Source organism: Hippopotamus amphibius, chromosome X (genome assembly GCF_030028045.1).
Source record: "Hippopotamus amphibius kiboko isolate mHipAmp2 chromosome X, mHipAmp2.hap2, whole genome shotgun sequence".
Taxonomy (NCBI): Eukaryota; Metazoa; Chordata; class Mammalia; order Artiodactyla; family Hippopotamidae; genus Hippopotamus; species Hippopotamus amphibius.
This window is the reverse complement of record NC_080203.1, coordinates 52,660,714-52,686,761: the sequence shown is the minus strand read 5'-3', so window position 1 is coordinate 52,686,761 and position 26,048 is coordinate 52,660,714. Positions and strand designations below refer to the sequence as shown.

At 38.2% G+C, this 26,048-nt stretch overlaps 1 protein-coding gene across 1 annotated transcript; it reads left to right on the top strand.

Moving 5' to 3' along the window:
- Positions 1-8,972: 8,972 nt before the first annotated feature.
- Positions 8,973-9,920, top strand: LOC130841442 (heterogeneous nuclear ribonucleoprotein D-like). Its single transcript, XM_057717605.1, has one exon. The coding sequence runs from the start codon at positions 9,015-9,017 to the stop codon at positions 9,918-9,920; it is 906 nt and encodes a 301-aa protein (XP_057573588.1). The 5' UTR covers positions 8,973-9,014.
- Positions 9,921-26,048: the final 16,128 nt, after the last annotated feature.

Genomic DNA, 26,048 nt, shown 5'->3' with positions numbered 1-26,048 from the left:
TTATATCATACAAAATATCTATTTTTATAACCATTTCAATATAATCAATTACTTAATTCTCATTTATGATATTTTCACTTGAGGAGCCCTGGCATGCTTTATAACTGACTTTTTGTTTGTTTTTTAATAGGCTTATTAACGTGTAATTTACATGCCATAAAGCCATTTTGTGTGCATAATTTAACGATTTTAGTAAGTTTACAGAGATATGCAGTTATCACATAATCCAATTCTAGAACATTGTAATCATACCTCCAAAATTCTTCATGCCCATTTGCAGTTGCTCCCTGTTCCCACCACCAGTCCCAAGCAACCACTATTCTTTCTGTCTCTCTAGATTTCCTTTTTCTAGACATTTCATGTGAATGGAATCATACAACATATGATCTTTTACATCTGACTTCTTGCACTTAATGTTTTTGAGATTCATCCATGTAGCCAGTATCATTACTTTGTTCTTTTATATTTCATTATATGGATATACCACATTGGTTTATACATTCACAAGTTGATAGACATTTTTTCCACTTTTGAGCTACTATGAATAATGCAGCTATAAACATTTGTGTACAAGACATAGGTTTTCATTTCTCTTGGGTAGATCCTAGGGGTGGATTTGCTAGGGCATATTGTAAATATATGTTTATCTTTTTTAAGAAATACCAAACTGCTTTCTAGAGCAGCTTGTCATTTTACATTCCTGTTAGGGCAAACACAGACTGAAACCACCCACCCTGGCCAGGCAAAGACAGTAACAATGTGCATGAGTTATTTTACCATAGGAAATTCTGGTAAGGTACACAGAACTCACAAGCCACCACCAACTGGGAGAATATGGGAACGGTCAAAAGGAGAGAGGAACCACCGGTCCATATGTCCTGCCCACCTCCCAGAGTTCTCCTGGCTGGAATCCATCTTGGCTGAGAGATGCGTGTGCCATTGGAAAGGCCCCTAAGTCAGAATGACTGGCCAGAAACAACCCAGAAACTGATCCCATCATCGTAAAACCTGAGACTGCGAGCCACATGGCAGAGGAGTCCTCGTGGTTTCCCTCACCCTCCTGCTCTCTGCCTGGGTGCCCCTTCCCAATAGTCTCTTGCTTTGTCAGCACATGTGTCTCCTCGGACAATTCATTTCCAAGTGTTAGACAAAAGCCCACTCTCGGGCCCTAGGAGGGGTTCCCCTTCCTGCAACATTCCCATTATTAATATATGAAAATTCTCATTTCTCCACATCCTCACCAACACTTATGATTATTTACGTATGTTTATTATAGTTATTCAAGTGGGTTTGAAGTAGTATCTTCTTGTGTTTTGTTGGGTTTTTTTAAATAAATTATTTATTTTATTGGCTGTGTTGGGTCTTTTTTGCTGTGCACAGGCTTTCTTTTTAGTTGCGGTGAGTGCTACTCTTCATTGTGGTGTGTGGTGCACGGGCTCCTCATTGCTGTGGCTTCTCTTGTTGCGGAGCATGGGCTCTAGGTGCGTGGACTTTAGTAGTTGCAGCACATGGGCTCAACAGTTGTGGCTCATGGGCTCTAAAGCGCAGGCTCAATAGTTGTGGCACACGGGCTTAGTTGCTCCATGGCATGTGGGATCTTCCTGGAGCAGGGATCGAACCTGTGTCCCCTGCATTGGCAGGTGGATTCTCAACCACTGCGCCACCTAGGAAGCCCTCTTATTGTGGTTTTAATTTGCATTCCCCTCATGACTAATGATGTCATACATCTTTTCTTGTGCTTATTGACTATTTCAATAACTTTTTTGGTGAAATTTCTATTCATCTCTTTCCTTCATTTTTTAATTGGGTTATTTGTTTTCTTATAATTGAACTGTAAATATTCCTTATATATTCTGAAGGCAAGTTCATTATTGGATGTTACATGATTTGAAAGTATTTTCTCCCAGTTTGTAGCCTTCGTTTTCATTTTCTCAATGGTGTCTTTTGAAATTCAAAAGTTTTAATTTTGATGAAGTCTAATAAAACAAATTTTTCTTTTATTATTCCTGCTTTTGGTGTCCTATATTTAAATAAATGACTGTTAATTCAAGTGCTACCATATATTTTTGGCTCATTCATATGTGGTTACAAAGATACACAAAGGTTATTATGTAAATATATCATTCTCTACAGGGGAAATCAACTAAATATGGTGACTGTAGTTTAATCATTTTCTGAATCTTCAAGAGGAAGCACTTTTCTAAAGCACTCTAAAGACCAAATAGGTTTCAACTTTAAATTGCCATAAACTCCATAAACTATGAAAATCTCCCTGGTCCCTTAAATGCTGGAGCATCTCAGGGTTTAGTGCTGGCCTCTCTTGGCTTCTCATTCTGTTCTCTTTCTTCATGGCATCTTATGCCTTCCTGCATCCAGGCTACAATTGGTACTCCCCTCCTCCACTCCCTGAACAACCTGTATTTACCTCTATGACTGTATTTACATTATAATGGAGCTTGCGTTTACAAGCCTATCACCATCCTGTTAGTTCATAAAAATACTCTATTCATCCTTGTATCCACAAATCCCAGTACAGTGCCTGACACATGAAGGTTCAAAAATGTTTATTACATATTCAACAAAGGCCCACATTTCCAACCTCATCTCTTATCATATGTTTCCATATAAGCGGTACCCCGGCTACCCCACTATTGCTCTAAGAACAAATCTAAGTTTTTGTGCATACTGTTTTCTCTGACTGAGATACCATTATTCCTCCTTCTCTGTCTGATGCTCATTACATGTTGGCTGAATGCTTGAAAACATTGAATTTATACAAGTGTTACACTCTTCCTTAATTAAGCTTGGTCTCTGACAAGCCTAGGAATGGTTATTAAGACTGGAATAGACAACCTATTAGGAAATAATATCCACAGAGCGAAGGCACAGATAATTTGGAATACTGAATTGCCAGGGGGAAAATAATGAAGCCCTGATTACCAGAGATTGAAAAAACAATATAAAACAAACCCGTGTAGTTGTTTGCAGGCAGAGTCCACGTTGGTGAAAAAGTCTAAACCGGATATTGGCAGATAGAAAAAAAAAAACTGCCAGGCAAATATTATTGCTCCTCACATTCACAAAAGTACTGAGAACTATATGGTTCAGAATTCTAAAGCTTGCCATTTGCATGAACAAAGAAAAGGCAAAAAGTACCTGGATGTCTATAAATCCTTGGTATTTGGATTCTTTAGCCACTGTTACTTAATGCAGATAATAGTTCCATACAGAAGCAAATCCCTGCCAAAGGAAATAGTGAAAAGCCTAAAATTAGTTTATAACTGACTACTGATTCACCATATTCCATTTCTTACTAACAGACACAGTGTTCATCTTCATATTTCTGTTTTGGTTCAGAAGACATCCTTATAAGTTTGCATGTGTTTTCTTATCTCTGATTCCTCTAGTTCTAGATGTATCTGAAACCTCTCTTGTTTTAGGACCTGACTCAAGGGTTTCACTGCAGCAGCATTAGCCTTCTTTTGTTCATCTCTGTCAAACTATTCTCAATGCCACCTCAGTTGGCATTGATTGTATTCCTGAATCCTTTCTGAATGTCCTCTGCACTTCGCACAAATCTCTGTAATTCTGACTCCACAACTGTTCTTTCTGTGATCAGCTTAGATTGTGTGGGTTGTAACTGGAAGGGGATTAGACATGAGACATGAGACAAAAGGATCGTATATTTTGATTTTTAAGCATATTCTCCTTTACAAAATCAGGAATTACACTCATAAAATAGTCACAACTGGAAATTATTGGTCACTATATTTTTCCCTAGAGGAGATATGCGAAAAAATTATTTATGAGCCAAACAAAAAGCACGACAACAATGAAACCTCTTCTCAGTACTTTTATTTCTTAAGCTAAAGACCAGAGTCTATGAATATTGAAATATAGATGTTTCTTTGACCCAACAGAAATAACTAGAAAGAAGTTCACATTAAATAGTACAGCTGGCTCTCTGTATCCGATTCAACCAAACTCAGATAGAAAATATTTGGAAAAAAAATTCCACAAAGTTCCAAAAAGCAAAAATTGAATTTGCCATGTGCTGGCAACTATTTACATAGCAATGACACCACGTTAGGTTTTATAAGTAGTCTAAAGATGATTTAAAGTATACAGGTGCATAAGGGACTTGAGTACCAATGGATTTTGGTATCAGAAGGAGGTCCTGGAATTAATATCCTGAGGGTATTGAGGGACAACTGTATATGAATCAAGTAATCAGACATTCTTTATAAGTCTTCAAAGAGCATTATATGCACATACTTCTTATAGTGCATAAGTTGATTTCATATATTTATTCATATCTATGTCTGCACAACAAGAATATCTAAACTCTACATTTCCATGATTCATATGCAAGCATGGTTACCTTTGTGACCTTTACAAATTCATGTATAAGCCATACAGATTCCATTAATTTTTTAAAAAATCCAACTGAAGCCCCCCACCAATGACTGTTATAAAGGAAGAAAAGTGAGTTGGCAGGTAGAGTTTTTTTCCCTCTACCAAAAAGCTAAAGTCACAAAAATAAATAATGAGGCAAAATATCAAAAATAGGCTACAAACTTTATGGATTTTAAATCAACTCAAAAAGTGTGGGCAACTCTGAACTACATAAAAAAAAAGCCAATTTTGGAACCTGTACATCTTTTTATCTGTACATCCATAGCGTGCCCCCATTCTTTGAGATGACACTGGCTAATTAGAAGGTGAAGAGGGAAAAAGAGAAACACAAGGTCACATACTGTTGTTCCAATATTCTCCAGGTTATTCATAGATGCTTGGGAAATGGACTCCCATTCCTTCTGTGGTAGAGATCCTACCCAAACCCACAGCCAGGAAGTCTTCGAGGCTAATTCTCCTAAGGAAGCCTGGGCGACACAGAGGGCATCTCAGTAGACTTTCCTTTACCACATACTACATGCTGATGGAGAATAACTCTTCCTCTCTACCAATCTTTCCTCTTTTTTAAAAACCTTTAAATATTTAGTCTGAGATTAGCATAATTGAACTGCCTATTTTAAGTGGTACTCTCAAGAGAAATGCATGTTTTAATACCTACATGCATCTTGTCAAGCAGTTCTTAAAAGAGCCAAATTTATGCGGTCTTCCTACAACCCGGTACACTTGCCTCCTTTGCAGATGGCAAAAAAGTGCTTTTTAAATGACTCATCTACGCAGAAGTCCGGCAGCTTAATTCAGCTGTTAAAAACTTTGGATGTTAAATTAATTTTTAGTCTATGTCTAGTGGACTACATTCATCTAGATCACTATTTGGATACACCCAAAGTTAGTAGAGAACAGTATTTCCTAAATGATCATTTTTCAAACTATCTGCTAGCGCTCTCAACTTAATTTAAGTAATGGGCACTGGCAGTTTCTGTGGAAAATGAGGAGGAAAAAGAGTAAGGGAAATCTCACTTTATCAAACAACTAACTAGACCAAGTATGTCAAACACATGCATTTTCATTTCACTAAAGAGAACAGATTCAACAGAGCATTAAAGAACATATTACCACAGAGACAGGTCTATGCCAGCATATCAAATCAGGATACATCCAGGTTACCTTCCTGATTTATGGGTCCCACAGCATCCTTCTGCCAAGGTTGAGTCTCATGATAAGAGAGGCAGATGAGTTCTAAAGGCATATGTCATCCTTCAACTTCTCCCCCATTCTCCAACAATTATAAATGAGATACTAACGTTCAAGGTACGATCAAATTAAGAGCTATAAATACTGCAGGCATGGTCTAGATCACAGTAAAACAAACCCAAGTCAGGCATCCCATGTTCCCTAAAATACAAAAATAATGACAGCCTGCATGTACTATAGCACTTGGTCCCCCTACCCCCAGAAGCAGCAAATCCTGACTTTACATCCCTAGCTTCTGTGCCACTTGTTCTTTGATTTATGGGGTTTGTTTTTACAAGCAGTCCACATTTGTAAAATACCTTTGATAACTGTCTGGGTGCCTAACATTCATTCATTCATTTATTCATTTCTTAAAGAAATCTCCAGTTCCTTCAATTCTCAAATATATGTATTTTGATTTAATGTGGAATAAGAATAAATTACTAGTCAGAATTATTGTTACTGTACTGCTCATAAGGAAAGTTAACATTAGGAATCTAATGACAATATTTCAATACCTAAAATATATTAAGTTGTGTGGCACTGTTGCCATGGAAAACTAAAGCTAAACAGTACAGGTTTTAATTTCTTTAGACATTACAGTAGAAAGGAGTCATTTTAAAACATTTTAGACAGCTAAAGATCATGGAGAATGTGTGTGGGAGGAGAGTACCTCAGTGAACATAATTATTTTCATTAGGAGACCAGGAGTAGACACAATCTATTTTAAAATGTTCCTTTTTACTGCCTCAGAAGTAATTGCAGTAATCATGTGTTGTCTTCCGTGTACCAGGATGACACTACTGACCCAAGGGCAGTAGGTTAAATGCTTTGAATTGTGCATCCAGAAGTGAGGACTGTCTTCACCGATTCACTGATTTGCTCTGACCCAGCGGCCCCTTATGATAAGAACATGCGTTTGCAAGGCGGAGGACTAGGGTCATGAGTGCAGCCTGTAGCCATGTAATTGAATAAAGCTAACCAGCCCACACAGGGGTCAAAACTATGACATCAGCCATGGCCTAATTAGAAAAAGAGACACAGGTAAATAACTAGCCATCGAGGTGCCTCATTAGTTTAGAGGGTATAATGCCCCTGAGATTCTCATTCTAGTGAAAGCAGGAGCTAAAGGGAGCTCTGGATTCTTTGTGGTTATCTCAGTTGGTTCACAAATGACCGCAAAATAAGAAAATTTCAATATTTCAGCCTCTTCCGTAAGAAGCCAGGTCAGATCTCCAAAACTGTGGCAGATCAGCATTCAGGAAGCAATCTGCAACAGGTTCATCCCCCCAGAGGCCAGTTAGACCAAGGATTTTGAAAAATGTGGCCCTCAGAACTCCACTGCTTAGTTTATTTCAACAAGCATTTAGTGAGTTCCTTTCTTAAAAAAAAATATGCCAGGTATTATATGTATTATGCTTTAGTGTTGAAACCTTTCGGTTAAGTATGGCACCATGTCTGTCCGTGAGAAGCTCACAGGCAGATAGACAGACAGATACACACACACACATATATATATACACTTTGATACAAATTTGTAACAATGGTGTACTTGGTTCACAGAGGGGCGGCTCTTAGAGGAAACTGTAAAGGTTAGGCAGACAGAATGGGGATGGGGTGGTTGGCTGAGGAGAAAACAGCAGCATTTGAGGAAGGATGTTCAGAATGAACAAAGGCACAGGTGTGTGGAATAACATCAGAGATGTGGGAGCAGATGGGGCTTCAAATAGTTTATCATTAAAGTGTGAGTCAGGGATTTTTTTCCCCTAGAGTTTTTATTTGTACCTTTGTTGTGAAATAATTCATTTTCCCTATCATTTAATTTCATAGAGGGAGTTTTTAAAATACAGTTCATATTCTTTTATCTCCAAATGATGGCATGTACACACATTTGCAGAGAGAAATAAGCAGGTATTATTATTAACAATAGGATTTTTTTAAAAAAAATGAGTAATTGCAGAAATTCGCTAAGTGCAAGTATGTAGAGACAGACTCTGTGGGGTAGTGCTATGGAGGAATTAAAAAACCCTCCCCTCAAAAAAAATTCTAATATTTGAAGGAAAAAGACAAACACAAATTACTTGATTATGTTGGATAAGGCAATGACCAAAGAAGAAAGCAGTCAAACTAAGCACTCAAAAATTTGAGTTTTTGTCTTCAAATGGAAGGAGAGGTTAAGCTAATATTAAATACCATCTCAATAGTCTAGACAATTGTGACAAATCCTGTCCATACAGACTGACCATGCCAGAAACAGAAATGCAAATGACTGACATAAAAACCCCTTATACTTATTTTAACTATGATGCAGATATGGAATAATATAATAATACCAATGCTTTCAAATATTATTCTAGGAAAACAGATAAACAAAATGTATATCCATATAATGGAATATTATTCAGCCATAAAACAGCAATGAAATACTGAAACATGCCACAACATGGATGACCCTTGAAAACACTGGGCTAAGTGAAAAAAACCAGACACAAAGGGCCACAGATTGTATGATTTAGGAGGGCTGAGGGGAAAATGAGGAGTGATTAATTAGTGGGGTACAGAATTTCTTTTCGGGGTATAAACAGTTTCTAACATTAGATGGCGGTAATGATCACACAACTCCATAAATATACTAAAACCTTTAGAAGGGCAAATAGGATGGTATGTAAATGACATCCTGACAAAGCTGTGATTTTTTTTTAACCTGATATTTTAGATTCCTTCAGCAAAACCTACAGGCATAGTGCTTTCCCTGTAGTCTACTTTCCAGTCTACCCGCCTCACCTCCCTTCCCATCCCTGTCCCCCAATACTGCCGCAGATATGAAAAGGACGGAAAAGGACAACAATGAACAAGAGTCGCCATTGAGACCCACAGGCTCCATCTTGAAAGCACGAACGAGTTTTAACAAAAGTTAAAAGAGGTGCGATCTGAAGAGAACAAGATGAGGGGCCGCTATGGCTCATGACAAACTTCCCTTTTATTAGGCTATTACTTTTGTCTTAAGGGCAGAAACCTCAGACCCCGGGAAGTAAGCCAACGTCTGCTGGGCAAACCCCGTTCGTTACAACCAGGAATTCCCCTTTAAGACCCATTTCCAACTTCCAACGGCTCACTCCCGCGGCCGCACGTCACCACGTCCCTGTTTCGTCACCTCGTCCGCCAATTCCCATAGTCCCCCTCTCTGTCCGTTGAGCCTGAGCCCGCTCTTCGCCAAAGCCGCCGCCTGCCGCCTGCCGCCTGCCGCCTGCCGCCCGCCTCCTTCGACGGACGCCATCGGATTTAAGATGAACACACCCGGCAGCGGACGACAGCTCCCTGAGGGATTTCGCATCAACGCCACGAAGAATCAGTTCCATGCCAGTAAAATGTTCGTCGGGGGAATATGCGACAATATGAGTAAGCAAGCTCTTCTTGAATACTTGACCCAATTTGGCGAGGTCAAAGATTTTATTATTAAAACCCATGCAGCTACTGGTCTTTCCAGGGGGTTTGGATATGTGCTCTTCAAAGATAGTGCCACCGTTGAAAAGATTCTCCAAGTCAAAGAGCACAAGGTGGATGGCAGCCCAATCTATCTTAAAAGGGCGAAAGCCATCCAATCGAAATTTTCGGAAAGAAAAGTTTTTGTCGGGGGGTTGAATCCTCGTGTGTCTGAAGAAAAAATCAGAGAGTATTTTGAGGCATTTGGCGTGATTGAGAATATTGAGCTGCCAGTGTGTCCTAGAACAAACGAAAGACGAGCTTTCTGTTTTATCACCTACACTGATGTAAAACCAGTGAAGAAGCTGTTAGAAAACAGGTACCATATGATTGGCTCCAGGCGGTGTGAAATTAAAATTGCAGTCCCGAAAGAATATAAGTCACAACGCAAGGCGGGAAGACATGTTCCATCTGCCAGGCCAGTCAACCTCTGGGAAGGAACAGGCTCCCAGGCAAACCCAGATCCTAGCGGAGCAAACCTGTATACGTTTGACGCAAACGTGAATGTTGGCGGGGCGGTTGCAGGTGGCGGCGGAAACCCTTCTACTGTGTTTTTTCCTGTGCCTTACTTAGCCGGTAATGAAGGGTTTCATTTTTCTGATCCAACTCATGTCAGTTTCTATAATGTCTACACTGGTCAGCCAAGTTTTAATACCTACGGTGGACATTATTTTCCTGGCTATAACTATGGGACTCAGGCGTTTGGAACTCCATTTACTAATTACAATGTGCAAATAAACGAAGCGGCCCCCTTCGGTAGTTGTTACCAGGGATTTTACCAGCCTATCTGAAGGCTAAGAATGAAGCCGCCGCAGAGACACTCTGTCCTCGAATGAAAAGTTACTGTTACTGAAATAAGACATGACTGAATGACTGTTTAGTTGGACGTTGCCACTAACTTTCTCAGCTGTTTCCGTCTGTTTAAAAGAACCAGTTTTTTTTCTCCATAACCTTTTGACATTGGAGCGACAAGAGAACGCAAGGATTTGAGACTTTTATTTTACGAAAGAATGTTTTCTCAAAAAATAAATGTTTACTAGTTTTATATGCAGCTCTATAGTGGCTTCTGTTTGTGTTGTTTTCTTTTGGTGAGGGGAGTGGGGGAATTGTTTCTTTTCTTTCTTTCTTTCCTTTTTTTTTTTGTCAAGGGTGATGGTTTTGGGTTAGAGCTATGATCCACATTCAGATCTTAAAGTTTCCCTTTAGATTTGCCATTCAACCAGGTCCTTCTTGCACTCATTCAACAAACATTAAGAGTTATTATAAGCCAGAAAGTATATTCAAAGCAGGAGATTCAGAGAAAATCAGCCCCAGCCTTAAAAGAGGCAGAAGGAAACCACGAAACACAATACTGTGTGGTAAGTCCTAGATAAGACGTTATGAAGGATGGTGTGGTATTATAGACACAGGGCATATAAAACAGGTCTTGAGAGGGAGTGGTCCAAGGAGGAATGCAGTAGATAGGCCTTTGCCAATGGACTGTGCTAAGAAGAGAAAGGAGGGCGGGGGCACGTCTGCCAGAATCTCATGCAAGCGGCATATGTAATTTAAAATTTTCTAATCACATTTTTTAAAACAAAAAAAAGATGAAATTCACTTTAATAATAAACTACATAATATAAACAAAATTTCATTTCAAGATATAATCAAGATAACTACTCATGAGACCTTTTACATCATTGCTTTGGTACTAAGTCATCTAAATCTAGTGTGTATTTTACTTTTACAGCACATCTCAGTTCAGACTAGCCACATTTCAAGTGCTCAATACATGTGGCTAGTGGCTATCATATAGGACAGTGCAGACCTAAATTATAAAGGGCCTACATTACATGCTCAGAGGCTGAATTCTATCTTTAAGGCAACAATGAGAAATTAAAGGATTTAAAACAGCAAGTTACATGAAACATGAAACAGCAAACATCTAGTACATGCCTGACGCTGAGCTGCATGTTAGGATTCCAAAATCAATGAGACTCAATCTCTGCCTTCAGATAATTCATTGTCAAGAAGGAAAGACAGACATGAAACCAAAATTCTGGTGGGACTAAATTTAAAATGTGAGGAGAAAGTCAATTTTACTTAGAAAGAATAGTATTTACTTCCCTTTTTACAAGTATCCTGATGCCAAATATATTGCACTTTTTTGTATTCTCCGTAGCATCTAGCAAGCTAGATAGCTTGATAGCAAACTATAGCTCTTGCACAGAGTAAGAACTTAAAAACAAATACTGAATAATGACACAGGAGCAAAACTGAGAAGCAGATACACCATTATGAATAACAGAAAGAAACAGGAGGAGGCAACATAAAGAACACATGAGGTAATTATTTTCATTTTTAGGAGGAAATGTTTCTTATTTAAATATCTGAGCAAGTTGTATTGCTTTGATGGTGGAGAAATTTTAAATATATAATATGTAAATACACTTTGTTAAAAATACGGAGATTAAATGGAAAAATAGATGTGAAACTGCTTTGAAAAGTTGAAATAACTGTACAGAAATCAGGTGTTACACACACACACACACACACACACACACACACACACACACACACACCAGAATAGGCTTGCAATGGAGATTTTGATTCTTATTGCCCTTTGGTACTAAAGTATATCGTATCAGACCGCAGTTTGAAAATACCAGGAGATCAATCAACTGAGTCAATTTAAATATTGTCCCACATAATGTTTTCTTTTTAGAAAACTCTATAAAAACAGGTATGCTTAGAGGACTGGGGCAAGGAGGGTGGGGGGGACTCGAGGTGGGGGAGTCAAGGAAGGGAGGGAATACGGGGATATGTGTATAAAAACAGATGATTGAACCTGGTGTACCCCCAAAAAAAGAAAAAAAAAAGATAAAAAACAAACAAACAAAAAAAACAGGTATGCTGTGTTGCCACAAAGTTAAGGAGAATCCCCAGGTAGACTAAAAAGAAAATTCACAAAACTAGATGGTATCATGCAATAGTTGAAATCATGAATCTGTCTGTCTGTATGTATTCAAGACCAAGAACAAACGTACAGATTCCTCCAACAGAAAGTATTTAGGAGGAATCGGCTTTAATTTACCAGAGTTAACTCAATGAAATTAGGTCATTGTTGATTAAGAGCTTTTGTTCCTGGTCCTCCTGAGAATTAACTTGTCTTATGGAGCCAGACAAAATATAGCTATATCCACATTTGGCTGTTTGAACTAAGGAATTAAACTAAAGTTTCAGCCAATTCAGAAGCAGTGTAGCAGATGTTTTCATATTTCAGTTTTAGAAACTATATAAATTTATTTTTTCCTGTTCCAGCTGGTTCATTTGTTGATTTAGGTTAAAAAATTCAGCAGAAAAAAGTAGGGATTGGTTCAGATTTCAGCATATACCTTCAGCAAATTAGCTTAAATTCATCTTTCATGGCGGGCGCTTATGCTTAGTTCAAGGATCTTATTTTAGTTGTTAGAAATTAGGTTATGCAATGTTGTCAGAGTTATGTCAAATCAACTATTTCTGATCACAGTGGTCCAATATACCCTCAGACAGCTATGCATGTGTTTATATATATGTATATGTATGTGTTTAGATGCTATCTTAAAAAAAAAAAAGATGTGAAAGTCACAGTTCAAAAGTTTGTTACTATTCTTAAGATAATGGCTAAGTCATATTTTCTCTTTTTTCTTCCTAGATCTTTATTGGAGTATAATTGCTTTACACTGTTGTGCTAGTTTACACTGTTCAACAAAGTGAATCAGCTGTATTTATACATAAATCCCCATATCCCCTCCCTCTTGAGCCTCCCTCCCACCCTCCCTATCCCACCCTTCTAGGTCATCACCAATCATTGAGTTAATGTCCCTGTGTTATGCAGTTGCTTCCCACTAGCCATCTGTTGTACAGTTGGTAGTGTATAAATGTCAATGCTACTCTCTCACTTTGTCCCAGCTTCTCCTTCCCCACCTCCCCATGTCCTCAAGTCTGTTCTCTACATCCACGTTTTTATTCTTCCTCTGCCACTGAGTTCATCAGTAACATTTTTGTAGATTCCACATACATGTGTTAGGATACGGTATTCGTTTTTCTCTTTCTGCATTACTTCACTCTGTATGACAAACTCTAGGTCCATACACCTCACTACAAATAACTCAGTTTCATTCCTTTTTATGGCTGAGTAATCTTCCATTGTATATATGTGCCATATCTTCTTTATCCATTCCTCTGTTGATGGATATTTAGGTTGCTTCCATGCCCTGGCTATTGTAAATAGTGCTGCAATGAACACTGGGGTGCATGTATCTTTTTGAATTATGGTTATCTCAGGCTATATGCCCAGTAGTGCAATTGCCGGGTCATATGGTAGTTCTATTTTTAGTTTTTTAAGGAATCTCCATACTGTATTCCATAGTGGCTGTATCAAGTTACATTCCCACAAACAGTGCAGGAGGATTCCCTTTTCTCCACAGCCTCTCCAGCATTAATTGTTCCTAGATTTTTTGATGATGGCCATTCTGACTGGTGTGAGGTGATACCTCATTGTGGTTTTGATTTGCATTTCTCTAATGACTAGTGAGGTTGAGCATCTTTTCATGTGTTTGTTGGGCATCTGCATGTCTTCTTTGGAGAAATGTCTATTCAGGTCTTCTGCCCATTTTTGGATTGGGTTATTTGCTTTTTTGATATTCAGCTGCATAAGCTACTAGTATATTTTGGATGTTAATCCTTTGTCATCTCTGCGTGTGGGCTGCTCTCAGGCGTTGGTTCCCTGCCCAGGCAAGAAGAGGCGAAAGTGGGTGACTGGGGCTCACTTGCTCATTCAGGCCATGGGGGAGGGAGGGAAATGGCAGTCTAATGGAAATGTGCAGGATGCTTGCAGCAGTGGAGGTCGGCATGAGCCTAAAGTGTGCCATGCATTTTCCCTGGGAAGTTGGTCCTGAACGCAGGACCCTTGGCGGTGGTGGGCTGCACTGGCTGCCGGGAGGATGTGCACAATGGCCTGCCTTGCACACAGGACTCTTGGTGGCTGCAGTGGCAGGCTCTGTGTTCTGATATAACAGCTGTGGCTTGTGGTGGTGCTCGTGCAGGTGCTGCTCTGCAGCCTGTGAGCTTGTGGAGCAGGAAGCTCTGCTTGAGCACCCTGAAACAAAGGTCTCCTGCCTCTCCATCAGGCCCAGGCTTTTCCCCAGACTCCCTCCCATCTATCTGTGGTGCACTAGCCCCACTAGGCTGTTTTCACACAGCCAACCCCAGTTCTTTCCTTGGGGTCTGTCCTCCGAAGCCCTAGCCTCAGCACCCAGCCCCCACCCACCGCTGCAGGAGAGCAGACAAGCGTCTCCAGCTGTGGAGTCCTGTTTAGTACAGATCCTCCCGGTAGGAATCTTTCCGCTCTACCCTCCATGCACCTGTTGTTGCTCTCTCCTCCGGGGGCATGTCTCCTCAGGATTCCTTTGTCTCTTTTTCCCCCTTTTTTCTTTTGCTCTACCCAGTTACGTGGGGATTTTCTTGCCTTTTTGGAAGTCTGAGGTCCCCTGCCAGCATTTGGAAGGTGTTCTGTAGGAGCTGTTCCACATGTAGATTTTTTTCTTGATGTATTTGTGGGGAGAAAGGTGGTCTCCATGTCATAATCATCCACCATCTTCCTGTCTCTAAGTCATATTTTCATTAGGTCTGGATTGACTACAGAAATGCTTATGTAGTAATAATTATAAGTCCTAATGGCTGACCCAAATTGAAACAGCCAAGTTTAAATTCCTGACATTAGAAAAAAATGGATATTCTAGTAAGACTAGTTATTAGTCTACTTTATTCTTCTCAGAGTTTGTATGCTATTGGTGTTTACATCTCCATGTTTTAAGAAATTAGATTTTTGAGAAGAAGAGCAAAAGCTTTTAAAGAGTTAGAATGTATGACCTATAAGAAAAACTTTAACAATAGAGAAAAAATGCCTGAGGGATAATTAAATACAACCTTTTAACATTTTGAGTTAGCTCCTAAAGAAAAGAGGGCAAGGCTAGATGGCAATTTCTGAGGTGAGTCAAGCTGGAGTCTATAGTTTTGTTTTGCAGGAAAAAGGCATTTAACATTATGTCATGAAGGGACTTCCCTGGTGGTGCAGTGCTTAAGAATCTGCCTGCCAATGCAGGGGACATCAGTTCAAGTCCTGGTCTGGGAAGATCCCACATGCCATGGAGCAACTAATCCTGTGTGCCATAAGTACTGAGCCTGTGCTCTAGAGCCCGTGGGCCACAACTACTGAGCCTGAGTGCCACAACTACTGAAGCCCATGTGCCTAGAGCCCACACTCTGCAACAAGAGAAGCCACTGCAATGAAAAGCCCCACACACTGCAACAAAGAGTAGCCCCCACTCACTGCAACTAGAGGAAGCCCATGTGCAGAAATGAAGACCCAACACAGCCAGTAAAAAATAAAATAAAATAAAAATAAATAAATAATATTTAAAAAGACACGTAAAAATAAAATAAAATAAAATAAAAATGTCATGAAAGTGTAACTAATTCCAAATAATTCCAAATACATATTATCTATAGACTTAGTGGACTCTCCATTTCTGAATTTACTTAGAGGTAAAACACCATAGTCTTTGGTCTAAATCCATGGTTATCAAACCTGGCTTGTCATAAGAATTCCTTAGAAGGCACTGGAAAAAATTCCTGCACTCTACATCTCCTGGGAAACTTTATTCAGTAGGTGTGATATGGAGCCAGGAATCCATTTTGTAAAGCTCTTCACATGGATTCTAATGATGAACCAGATATGAGACCCATGAAGATAACTAAACAGAAGTCCAAGATCAAGATGCTGGCATATTTAGTTTTTGGCACTGGCTTCCTGGTTCAAAGCTGGCTATCTGCTGCTGTCCTCACATGGCAGAAGGGTTAAGGGATCTTTCTAAGGTCTCTTTTATAAAGGTACTAATCCCACTCCTGAGGGCTCTGCCCTCATGACCTAATCACCTTCCAAAGTCCCCACCTTCAAATTCCATCAACACTGGGGATTAGGTTTCAACAAATGCATTTGAGAGGGAACACATTCAGTCTATGGCAGAAACCTTTTAACCTTCTAATTCTTAATTCTGTGATAAGTATCATATGAAGAACTCATTCAATTCTAGGGCTTTATGATTTACAGGGTTAATATTCACATGAACCAGTCAGTTTTTACTTTATATATACCCCAAAGATCCTCAACTGTATAAGACAGCATCAGTTAAAAATTTTTATAGCAGTCCTTGAAGTATATTTCGATTGAATTTAAGTTATATGAAAGATCAAACATCTCTTTTCAGAGAAGCAGATGAAACCCCCCACTGTGTAAACTAGCAGGGTTCCTGCTAGTTAACACATGATGATACATTAATATTGTAAGGCATGCAATATTTTTTGAAAAGATGGACCTTGGAGATGGAATTGAGTTTAGAAAATAGTAAAACTTCTAATTTATGGAATAAATTACATTTTCTATAAATTGTCTCTTTTTTTCCCTTTCCCCCAGTCATTAGATTTCTCACTTGCTAATTCTACAGTCTGTATTCTTACAAATACAAGGTAAATCTTCCCAATTGTCTGCTGTGAAACTAGCCCTGAAGTGCAGACAAGGTTCCATAATTTATGTTAATGATTGCTTAGAATCCTTTTTAGTGATACATAGCTTTGAAGCATCCCTTATACAGCCAAGAGTCCAAGTACAAGTCGTGAATAAATGTTTGCCGCCTCTAGAAATGCGTCCTAGCCAAAAGCCTATCCTCATACTATGGAAGGGAGCTCTGATGTGATGATACTTGAGATGAATATAGTTGGTTGCCTGAGCTGATAAAAATCCCTTAATATCCATTTATGCAGTATAATATGTTTTACAATCACTGTTGACATTGAAAGACAGTAACTGATAGGTGTTAATTCCCCTGCATTTACACTTTTCCATAATCTGCAACATTCTTTCTTACATGCAGAAATGTGTAAAAGAGGAACTTCCATAAATAATTGCTGTCAATTTTGCCAGCTATAGTCCTTGCCATAAAACTATATAATTCATTGGTCTGTAAAAGAGCTATGATATAAAATATATTAAAGGATCTATATAAATGCAAATACAACAAAAAATACAATTGATGTGTATGGAGTTTGAGTCTTAAATGTAAGTAAAAGCTCTGTAGACTACTAGACACAGTCTGATAAAATGTCAAAATGGTTCCCTTAGGGAAATCAGAATGATGTTCCAGAATACCATTTTTAATAGCCCCCACTGTTCTTTGATACTCCTTGATTTGCTTGGGGGAAGGGTTGTCACAGAAGTGCTAAAAAGGCATCTAAAAAATAAAACCATAAGCAGATATTGCTTACAGGGAAAAGACACACAGTAGCTGTCTCCAAAATTTTTTGGCTGAAATTCACCTTTGTATTTATACAGTCACATGAACACACAGGACTTCTAACTGATTCATGAAAACCCTAAAAAAGGTTTCATTTGAAAAAAATAAATAACCACCACCACCTAGTATTTACAAATTACCGTAAGGTCAACATCTTTGGAGAAAACTAATCAGCTAATAGCCATCACTACTCCCTACATAGATGATTTATTTCTTCCATACAGAGAGAAAGAAAGATTTGAGTAATTTTCCTAGCACTTGGAGGCAATCAGGGACAAAATTGAAATGTGTTTGCTACTCCTTATATCAAGCAGTAGAGCAGGCTGATTAGTTCTCCCTAGTCTTGCAATCTAAAAATAAAAAAAAAAAATACCCCAAACAAACAAAAAACAGTAATAATAAAAATAATAGTAACAACCACATTCCAAGTACTGCCTATTTGCCAGATCTGAACTAGATGTTTACATGTTATCTTATTTAGCTTAACCTACACAAGGACTATTTGAAGAAATAATTGTTTATACTATACAAATAAGGAAGCCATAGTTACATGTATATAAAAACACAGCTAGTCAGTGGCAGACTTGGGCTGTGAATGCAGGTCTTTCTAATTCTCCAGGGCTTATATGCTTTTTCATGGATGACACTGCCTCTCTCAGCATAACATCACGTGCAAACTAAGTCAGACTAACATTTTCAAGGTCTTCTAAGAAAACATATCCAAGTAAAGATAATAAAGTCCAGAAACATACAGATTAAACATAAAATGGTTAGGACAGAAGGTGAGATGGCAGTGGTAACAACAATAAAAATAAATTGGAGAACAAGAGACTACTTTGAAATGTAGGTAAAGGATACATTTTCAAATCGTAAAACTGCCATGACACTCAGGTTTTCTGTGAAAAAGAATTAAGTTCCAAGAAATAAAGATGATACAATACTTTTGATGTTTGGTCCTGAATGCTCAATTGACCAAAAATATACTACAGAAAAACATGTTGTGTTGGTATAAAGAAAAAAAAGAGGGGGGAACACAGCACCAAAATTAGGTTTAAAGAGATTAATCCTTTTGTCTGGTATTAGGAAACTTCATCTTTAAGCTTTGTCAAATATTATTTTCAAATATTCCCAAAATATAAATGGAAAATGGAGAGCAAATTTGTGAAAAGTTGGAGGATGAGAGCAAATTGAACTCATTATTTCTTGATGTTGCACTTAGGAAACATTCCTAATTCTGATATGTTAGCCTCTTTGTTGACGATCTTTACCTTTTGGCTATATCTTAAAGTAGTGATGGTAAAAACTGTGTAGAATAATTTCATTACCAACTATACCAGCTTATATGTTATTCCTAACTGGTATTCCTACCTATTTATGAAGAGGTGACTCTTAAGCCACATTAACCTGTGTTTACATCAAGCCGGACCCAAAGCTAAGAATTTTTTTTGCCAGTGATTTCCTTTAAAACTACCTTCACCTATGTGTGTACATTTGCATGTATGTGTGAATAAAAAGCTTTATTCCAAACCTAAAGTTTGCAGCAGATAGTGGATTAGATGAAATTTCCTCAGTGAAATACAGAACACAAAAAAATGTCAGGAGAGGCTAGGTTTAGAAGCTAGAGACAGAGTGAATTAAAATCCCTGAACAGGGACTCAGAAGTCTCTTAAGACAACAACTACCAACAGCTAATGTCTTTAGAGAACACCTTCCCCCACAGACTGTGCTAGGATAGAAGAGGGGAAATACTATAACCAAAAAAATGAGGGGGGGGGCACTTATTGAAGCTGAAATACTCCTATGCCTCTGAGTCACCTTGGAAATAAGTGAAGTAGATGGAGGGAAAAAAAAACCCACATATCTGTGTGTATCCTACGTGAACAGATATGTAGCAGGGCATAGAAAGATGTGTGTTTGTATATACATATTCATAAAGACAAATTTTCCTAAAGGACTTCTGAACCCTCAAGAGCCTGTGCAGGTAATGCCTACGATCTAGGAAAAACTCATATTCTTGAAAATGAACTGAAAAGAGAGACTTGCTTTTAATCTACCAACAATGTGCTGTCTCCATAGTCAAGGTCCTATATAGACTTTGAGGTTATCAGGAAAAGTATTACCTGTTTCTATTGCTTTAGAGAGTACCATGGGAGAAACAAACCACGGAGATTCAGGTGAGAAATGAGAATCGGAGCACGTTTTACATTAAAAAATAATATTGTAATAGAAAGAGCATTAGACACTACAGAGTAGTAAAAGAAATTGAAACCAAACTTAGCTATGTGCCATTTCACACACAATATGAGCAAAGATTCAATTTTGAGGTTTTAGCTAAATGTACAATTAATTACATGCTACAATTTGGGTCTTTAATAAAGATAGCCTTTGAAGTATACTTAAAATAAAAATGTTGCTTCTCCATAAACCCTCTCCTAAACAGTTATCACAAGGATCCATATTAAACTTTCAATATTTTATTTTGGTGGTGACTGCAGTGATCCACAGAGGGTACCGATACCTTGTCTATGGCTTGAAGCTACAAATGTCATTGCCAGCACCCTCAAGCCATTTGGTCATTTATTCAGTCTTTAGTAAGTGATTTCTGTAAACAGAGTTCTGGTCTAAGAGTTTGTGTGCGTGTGTGTGAGAGAGAGTATGGGTGCGTAGAAAGAAAGAAAGTCAATAGGAAGGAAACAGAAGCACAGTTCCCATTGTTGGGAAGATTATAATTTAGCCAGAGAGAAAACACGGCCACACGGGCACCCCAACATCATGACGAAAATGAATTCATCACTGGATTACAAACCACTGAAGAAAATAAATATCTATTATCATAATAATAAATAGATAAATAAATAAGTAGATGAAGAGTGGGATAATCCCTGATAAAGTTACAGGGATTGCTACAGTTAGAAAAATCATCTTTTGCAGCCATCATAGTAAAGACTGATACAGGCAAAACATATCAATGGGTACTAAATCTGGAAGGGCCAGATTGATCAGGCAAGAGTAGGATATTTTCATGGTCTTGAAATGTCTTCCCATAGATTACTTATTACTTGCAAGAAAAAAATAACTATACCATTGAGAAATTAGCAACACTTCATCTAAATGATAAAAATTAGCAACACCAATAACATGCAGATGTACATCATGCGCCTAGGGATGTGACACTCTAGGAAGGACATATCATTTATGTAGTATTCCACCCCAGTTTGTATAACCCAAATCTAATCATCAGGGAACAAGAGGCAAGATTATTATTTTTAAAGCCCTGCCTTTTTCAAAGCTGTAAACATCTTAAAAGACAAAGAAAGGCTGAGGAACTGTTCCCAACTAAAAATACATGATTGGGTAAACAGAAAAAATCAGAATACAGATGGACATCCTCATTCTTAGCAAACACAGACTGAAATATTTACTTTCCAGTGGTCCAGGAAAAGTGTGTGTGTGTGTGTGTGTGTGTGTGTGTGTGAGAGAGAGAGAGAGAGAGAGAGAGAGGGGGGGAGTAGGGGGAAGCAAGTGAGGCAAACTGTTAATACTCGAATTCGGTAAAGGGGATGCAGGTACTCTTTATACTATTCTTGTAACTTGTCTCAATGTTTGAAATTATTTCCAAATAAAAGTAAAAACTGAGTGAAATTAGTACCCCACTTTTTCCCCTATCCAACACACACACAGACACACACAAAGTGTTGATTTAGACTCTTTTTTTTATATTCTATAACTTGTTTGGTTGCAAGTCCACATCCACTGAGAAACCTAAGCCAGATACTTGGAAATTTTATTTCACTTGTCCTTTAGCACTATCAGCAAATCTATCATCTGGAGATTTTAGCATGCTTCTGTAGACAAGGACACTATCATCAAAATATCAGTGTTCCCTAAATCAATTTACAAATATGTAATCCATTTAAAAATACCAACAGGATTTTTAACTAGACATGCTGATTCTAGAGTTCATATGGAAAAATAAGCAAATAATAATAATAAAATACTGAAAAAGAAGAGCAAGCAGGAGAAATCAGCCCTAGTAGGTATTAAAATTTAATATAAAGCCCTAAAATAAAACATAATCATGTTGTTGCATGAAATGACAGATCAATGTAATAGAATAGAAATGCAGAAATTGAGCCAATGCATAGTGACATGGAAAAATATAGAATAAAAAAGTTAGCAATGGTTAAATGTGAAATATGAGGTAGGAACTAGGTATAAGAGTGGAAGAGAGAATTTTCACTGTTTATAGTTCTTCATTTTTGAGCCATGTGAAGCTTTTCACAGAATTAAATTGTGTAAAAAATCAAACAAAAACAAAACATTCATTTTGTTAAAGTTACTGAATTTGTAATTGTGCCAGAATGAGACAGTAGCCAGCTCTTTCCATGTGTTTAGGTGCAGGACTCTGTTCTGAATTCAAACCAGATTGTACAAGAAGAAACTAGTGGCTGTACATTCAGGGTCATATTGCAAAGAGCATCATCCGACAGTTGGTTTCAACATATTCAATACAAGAGCCATCGAAAGGAATCTAACTTTGATTTTACCTTCCCTAAGGCCAAAGAAAGGAAGGGGCTTTTAATCGTGTGATATGGAATATAAATTCCCTAACAGCATTCCATTAAAATCACAATAAGTCTAATGCTTAGGAATCTTTGAATGTCCATAACCTTGTAAGACATCTGTAAGACATTTACAGGCAGAAAAGGCCTGACAGCCAACAGACTAACTGCTTAAATTGATTATAATATATATCACACGTCATACATATGCAAAAAGTTTACTTCCTTCTCTGATAGTTACTTCTTTATAGAAGATGCTTCAAGTTAAGAGACCAGACAAACCATATAACAGAGAGCCTAAGGAATGCCAGTTGAAAATATTAGAAACCTTAATTATATGATTATATGACTAACTTTAGGTTATCTAGGATTAACCGGAGCCTAATCAACTGCAAAGGTATCAGTTATTCAACCACTGCAACATTGGTGGTTCACATTCTGCATTTCACGTAAGAGCATGGGGACTCAATTTTTAGATAACATACTTTAATACTTTAGATAACATACTTTCTAAGCTTAATATTGCCTTTCCAGTAAGTGCAGTATCTAGACAATAGTAGAGACGGTCACTGGTTCAATTATCTCATTCCATAAAATCTGGAGATCATATATGAAATGCATTAGTGTTGCTGAATGGGAAAGGACTCAAGGCTGGGTCTGTCCTATGACCAGTAGTTATTATTAGTGATCCATTCTCTTGATAGTGAAGCAGAAAAACCTTTCTCAGAAATCAAGTGCAATTTTTAACTCCTACTTTATATTGTGACATTTTCTTTTATATTTTTACATAAAAAAATTACATTTTCCCAAAATTTGAGTTCTTATGAAATCAAAAGCATCACTAATACAAATCATCAAAGGGAATCTTCTCAGTTCTCACCCAACTGGTCATCTTCCAACATTACAAAGTTTAAATAGAGTATATTAACAGATGTTATGTATAGTCAAAAAGTTCCCAAAGATAATAATTGCCACATCAGAAAATTGTATACATTTTTAATATTTTCATCCAGCTATGACTCAGCTGGCCTTTTGAATAACACTTTCTGAAATTCATTTTGAGGAGTTTTTTCCCTCCTCTTTCTGAGTTTTTTCATGGTGATAAAATTGTTCAAATTCTTCCTCTTGATTTTGTTTTCCATTTACCATGTTTGCTTCTAAGGCATAGTTGATGCTTAAGATGCTTCTTTATTTAGTCACTGTCATATGCAGAATTCTAGGATGTCCCCCAATGAGTAGAATCAAGCCTTTGTATAATCTCCTCCCCTTGAGAGCTGGCAGAATCTATGACTTTCTTCTAGTCAACAGAATATGGCAAAGGACTCCCTTCATTAGGTTATGCTATATGGCAAATGTGTTATGCTACTTTATAGGACTGTGTTTTAGCTGACTGGAATGAGGTATTTTCCTGCTGGCTTTAAAGAAATAAATGGCCATGTTGTGAGGGGGCCTGTGAGCAAGGTGACAAGGAGCTACAGGGTCCTCTAGGAGCTGAATGTGGCCTCCAGCAGATGGTATGCAAGAAAGTGGGGAACCACAGTCCCATAACTGCAAGCAACAGATTTCTACCTATAACTACATGAGTTCGTAAAATGATTCTAGTACCAACTCCAATGTGTGGTGGGGATTTCCCACACCACCAAGCAATTCTCTGATACCAGCTGGGTGTCCTACACTTCAATTCAATTCTGACACTATTTATCTGGAGATAACATCAGATTCTACAGGTTAAGGGCTCAGTCCCACAAGACTGCCCCCACTTCAGATGCCAATTGCAAGCCCAGGTTGTCACCTGTGTTTCTGACCCACTGGCTATAAACCAGAGAGTCCCATAACCTCCTCCTTAGGTTTGATTAATTTGCTAGAGCGATTCACAGAACTCAGATAAACATTCACTTCCCTGATTACCAGTTTATTATAAAAGAATATAACTCAGGAACATCCACGTAGAAGAGATGAATAGGGCAAGGTACGGGGAAAGGGCACAGAGCTCCATGCCTTCCCTGAGAGCAACACTCTCTCCAAATATTCATGTGTTCACCAACCCAGAAGCTCTCTGAACCCAGTCCTGTTGGGTTTCTACGGAGGCTTCATTACACAGGCATGACTGAGTAAGCCCTGTGATTGAACTCAATCTCCAGGCTCTCTCTCCTTCCAGGAGATCAGAGGCTGGGACTGAATGTTTGAACCCTCTAATAACAGGGTTGGTTCTCCTGGCAACCAGCTCCCATTCTTAGCTGCTTTCCAAAAGTCACCGACATAACAAAAGATACTTTTTGGCTCTCATCACTTAGAAAGTTCCAAGGGATTTAGGAGCTCTGTGCCAAGAACAGTGAGTGGAGACCAAACACATATTTTTTTAAAGTTATAAATCATAATATCACAGCTTGTTTCCTCCAGAAATGAATACAACCTGGTCAAGACCTAGAGTACAGCCTCGTGAGATCCTGAGATCTCTGATCCTTTGACTAAGGTCAGAGATCTTCTCAATCAGTTAGGGCCATGTCAAGATTCCTGAATCATGAAAACTGAAATAATAAAGATACGCTACTTTTAAGCCACTGAATTTGTGGTAATTTGTTAAGCAGTGTATAAAATTAATAAAGGAGAGAAACCAGAAGGGGGAGCTCTCATGTCCTATGATGAAAGCAGAGCCCAACAGGAAGAAGAAAGACTCTTCTTTCCTGGCAAGGGCTCAGTCAATGAAAAGCCACAGCCTCTCTGTTTCCTAAAGCCCTTCCAGGTTTCTTTTCTCCTCTATAAAAGCAGTCTCCTTCCCTTGCCGTGACAGGACTTTCAAGTGGCTCAACATGGTTGCAGATTCTGAACTGCAATTCTCTGCTGATCCAGAATAAACCCATCTTTGCTGGAGAAATATCTGGTATCTATTTGTTGCAGGTCAACAAGTAATAGAAAACTAACACAGTCATTGAATTCTCACTTCTAAGAAACTTTCATTCTTCCAATCAATGAAGACTCACTTCTAAGAATCTCTACTTAAAAAACAGAGAGATGGGTAGAAAATTCCCCAAGATTCTAAATGGTTAACACCTATGACAATTCCCAAATCAATTTATACTCAGACATAGCAATTAGGCAGGATTTTTATAGTGGAGCTTATGGTTTACTTTCATAGTCACATTTCATATATCATGTAGTGAAAATTAGAGCTTCAGGAGTGTGTGAAACAGAGAAGAGGGTTAATGCAGGATTTGTCAAAATGGGCTTCTGGACTATCTGCACCTATGTCACTTGGGTGTTTTTTTAAAATGTGAAGTCCCAGGCCCCTTCTCAGACCTACTGGATGTGTAATTCTGGGGCTCAGACATCTACATTTTTAATGAGTTCCCCCAGAGAATTATTTCTGCATAAATGATTTAGAACAAATGAGTTAGCACTGGTTTACAACCCTGGATATCTATTAGAAATACCTAAAGAGCTTTTTAAAAATACCAATCTCTAAGCCCTTCTCAATTAATGGAGACTCTCTTGTATTGGAAACAGACACAGGCAGATGTAAAATCTCCCATGTGCTTCTTTGAAGAGCCATGGTTGAGAATCACTGCTTCAATAGCAGCATTGGAGCCTGTTGATCATGATGAGGCCAGGCAATGGTTACATAAATATCGGGTAGGTTCCTCTTAGAATAATGCAAATAAAAACAAAAATAGACAAGTGGGACCTAATGAAACAAAAGCTTTTGCACAGCAAAGGAAACTATAAACAAGACTAAAAGACAGCCCACAGAATGGGAGAAAATATTTGCAACAGAATCAACAAAGGATTAATCTCCAAAATATATAAATAGTTCATGCAGCACAATATAAACAAAAAAAACCCCAAGCAACCCAATCAAAAAATGGGCAGAAGACCTAAATAGGCATCTCTCCAAAGAAGACATACAGATGGCCAAGAGGCACATGAAAAGCTGCTCAACATTACTAATTATTAGAGAAATGCAAATCAAAACTACAATGAGGTACCA

Excerpts from the sequence above, each read along its gene's own strand:
- LOC130841442 (XM_057717605.1), top strand. The coding sequence starts at position 9,015 with ATGTTCGTCGGGGGAATATGCGACAATATGAGTAAGCAAGCTCTTCTT.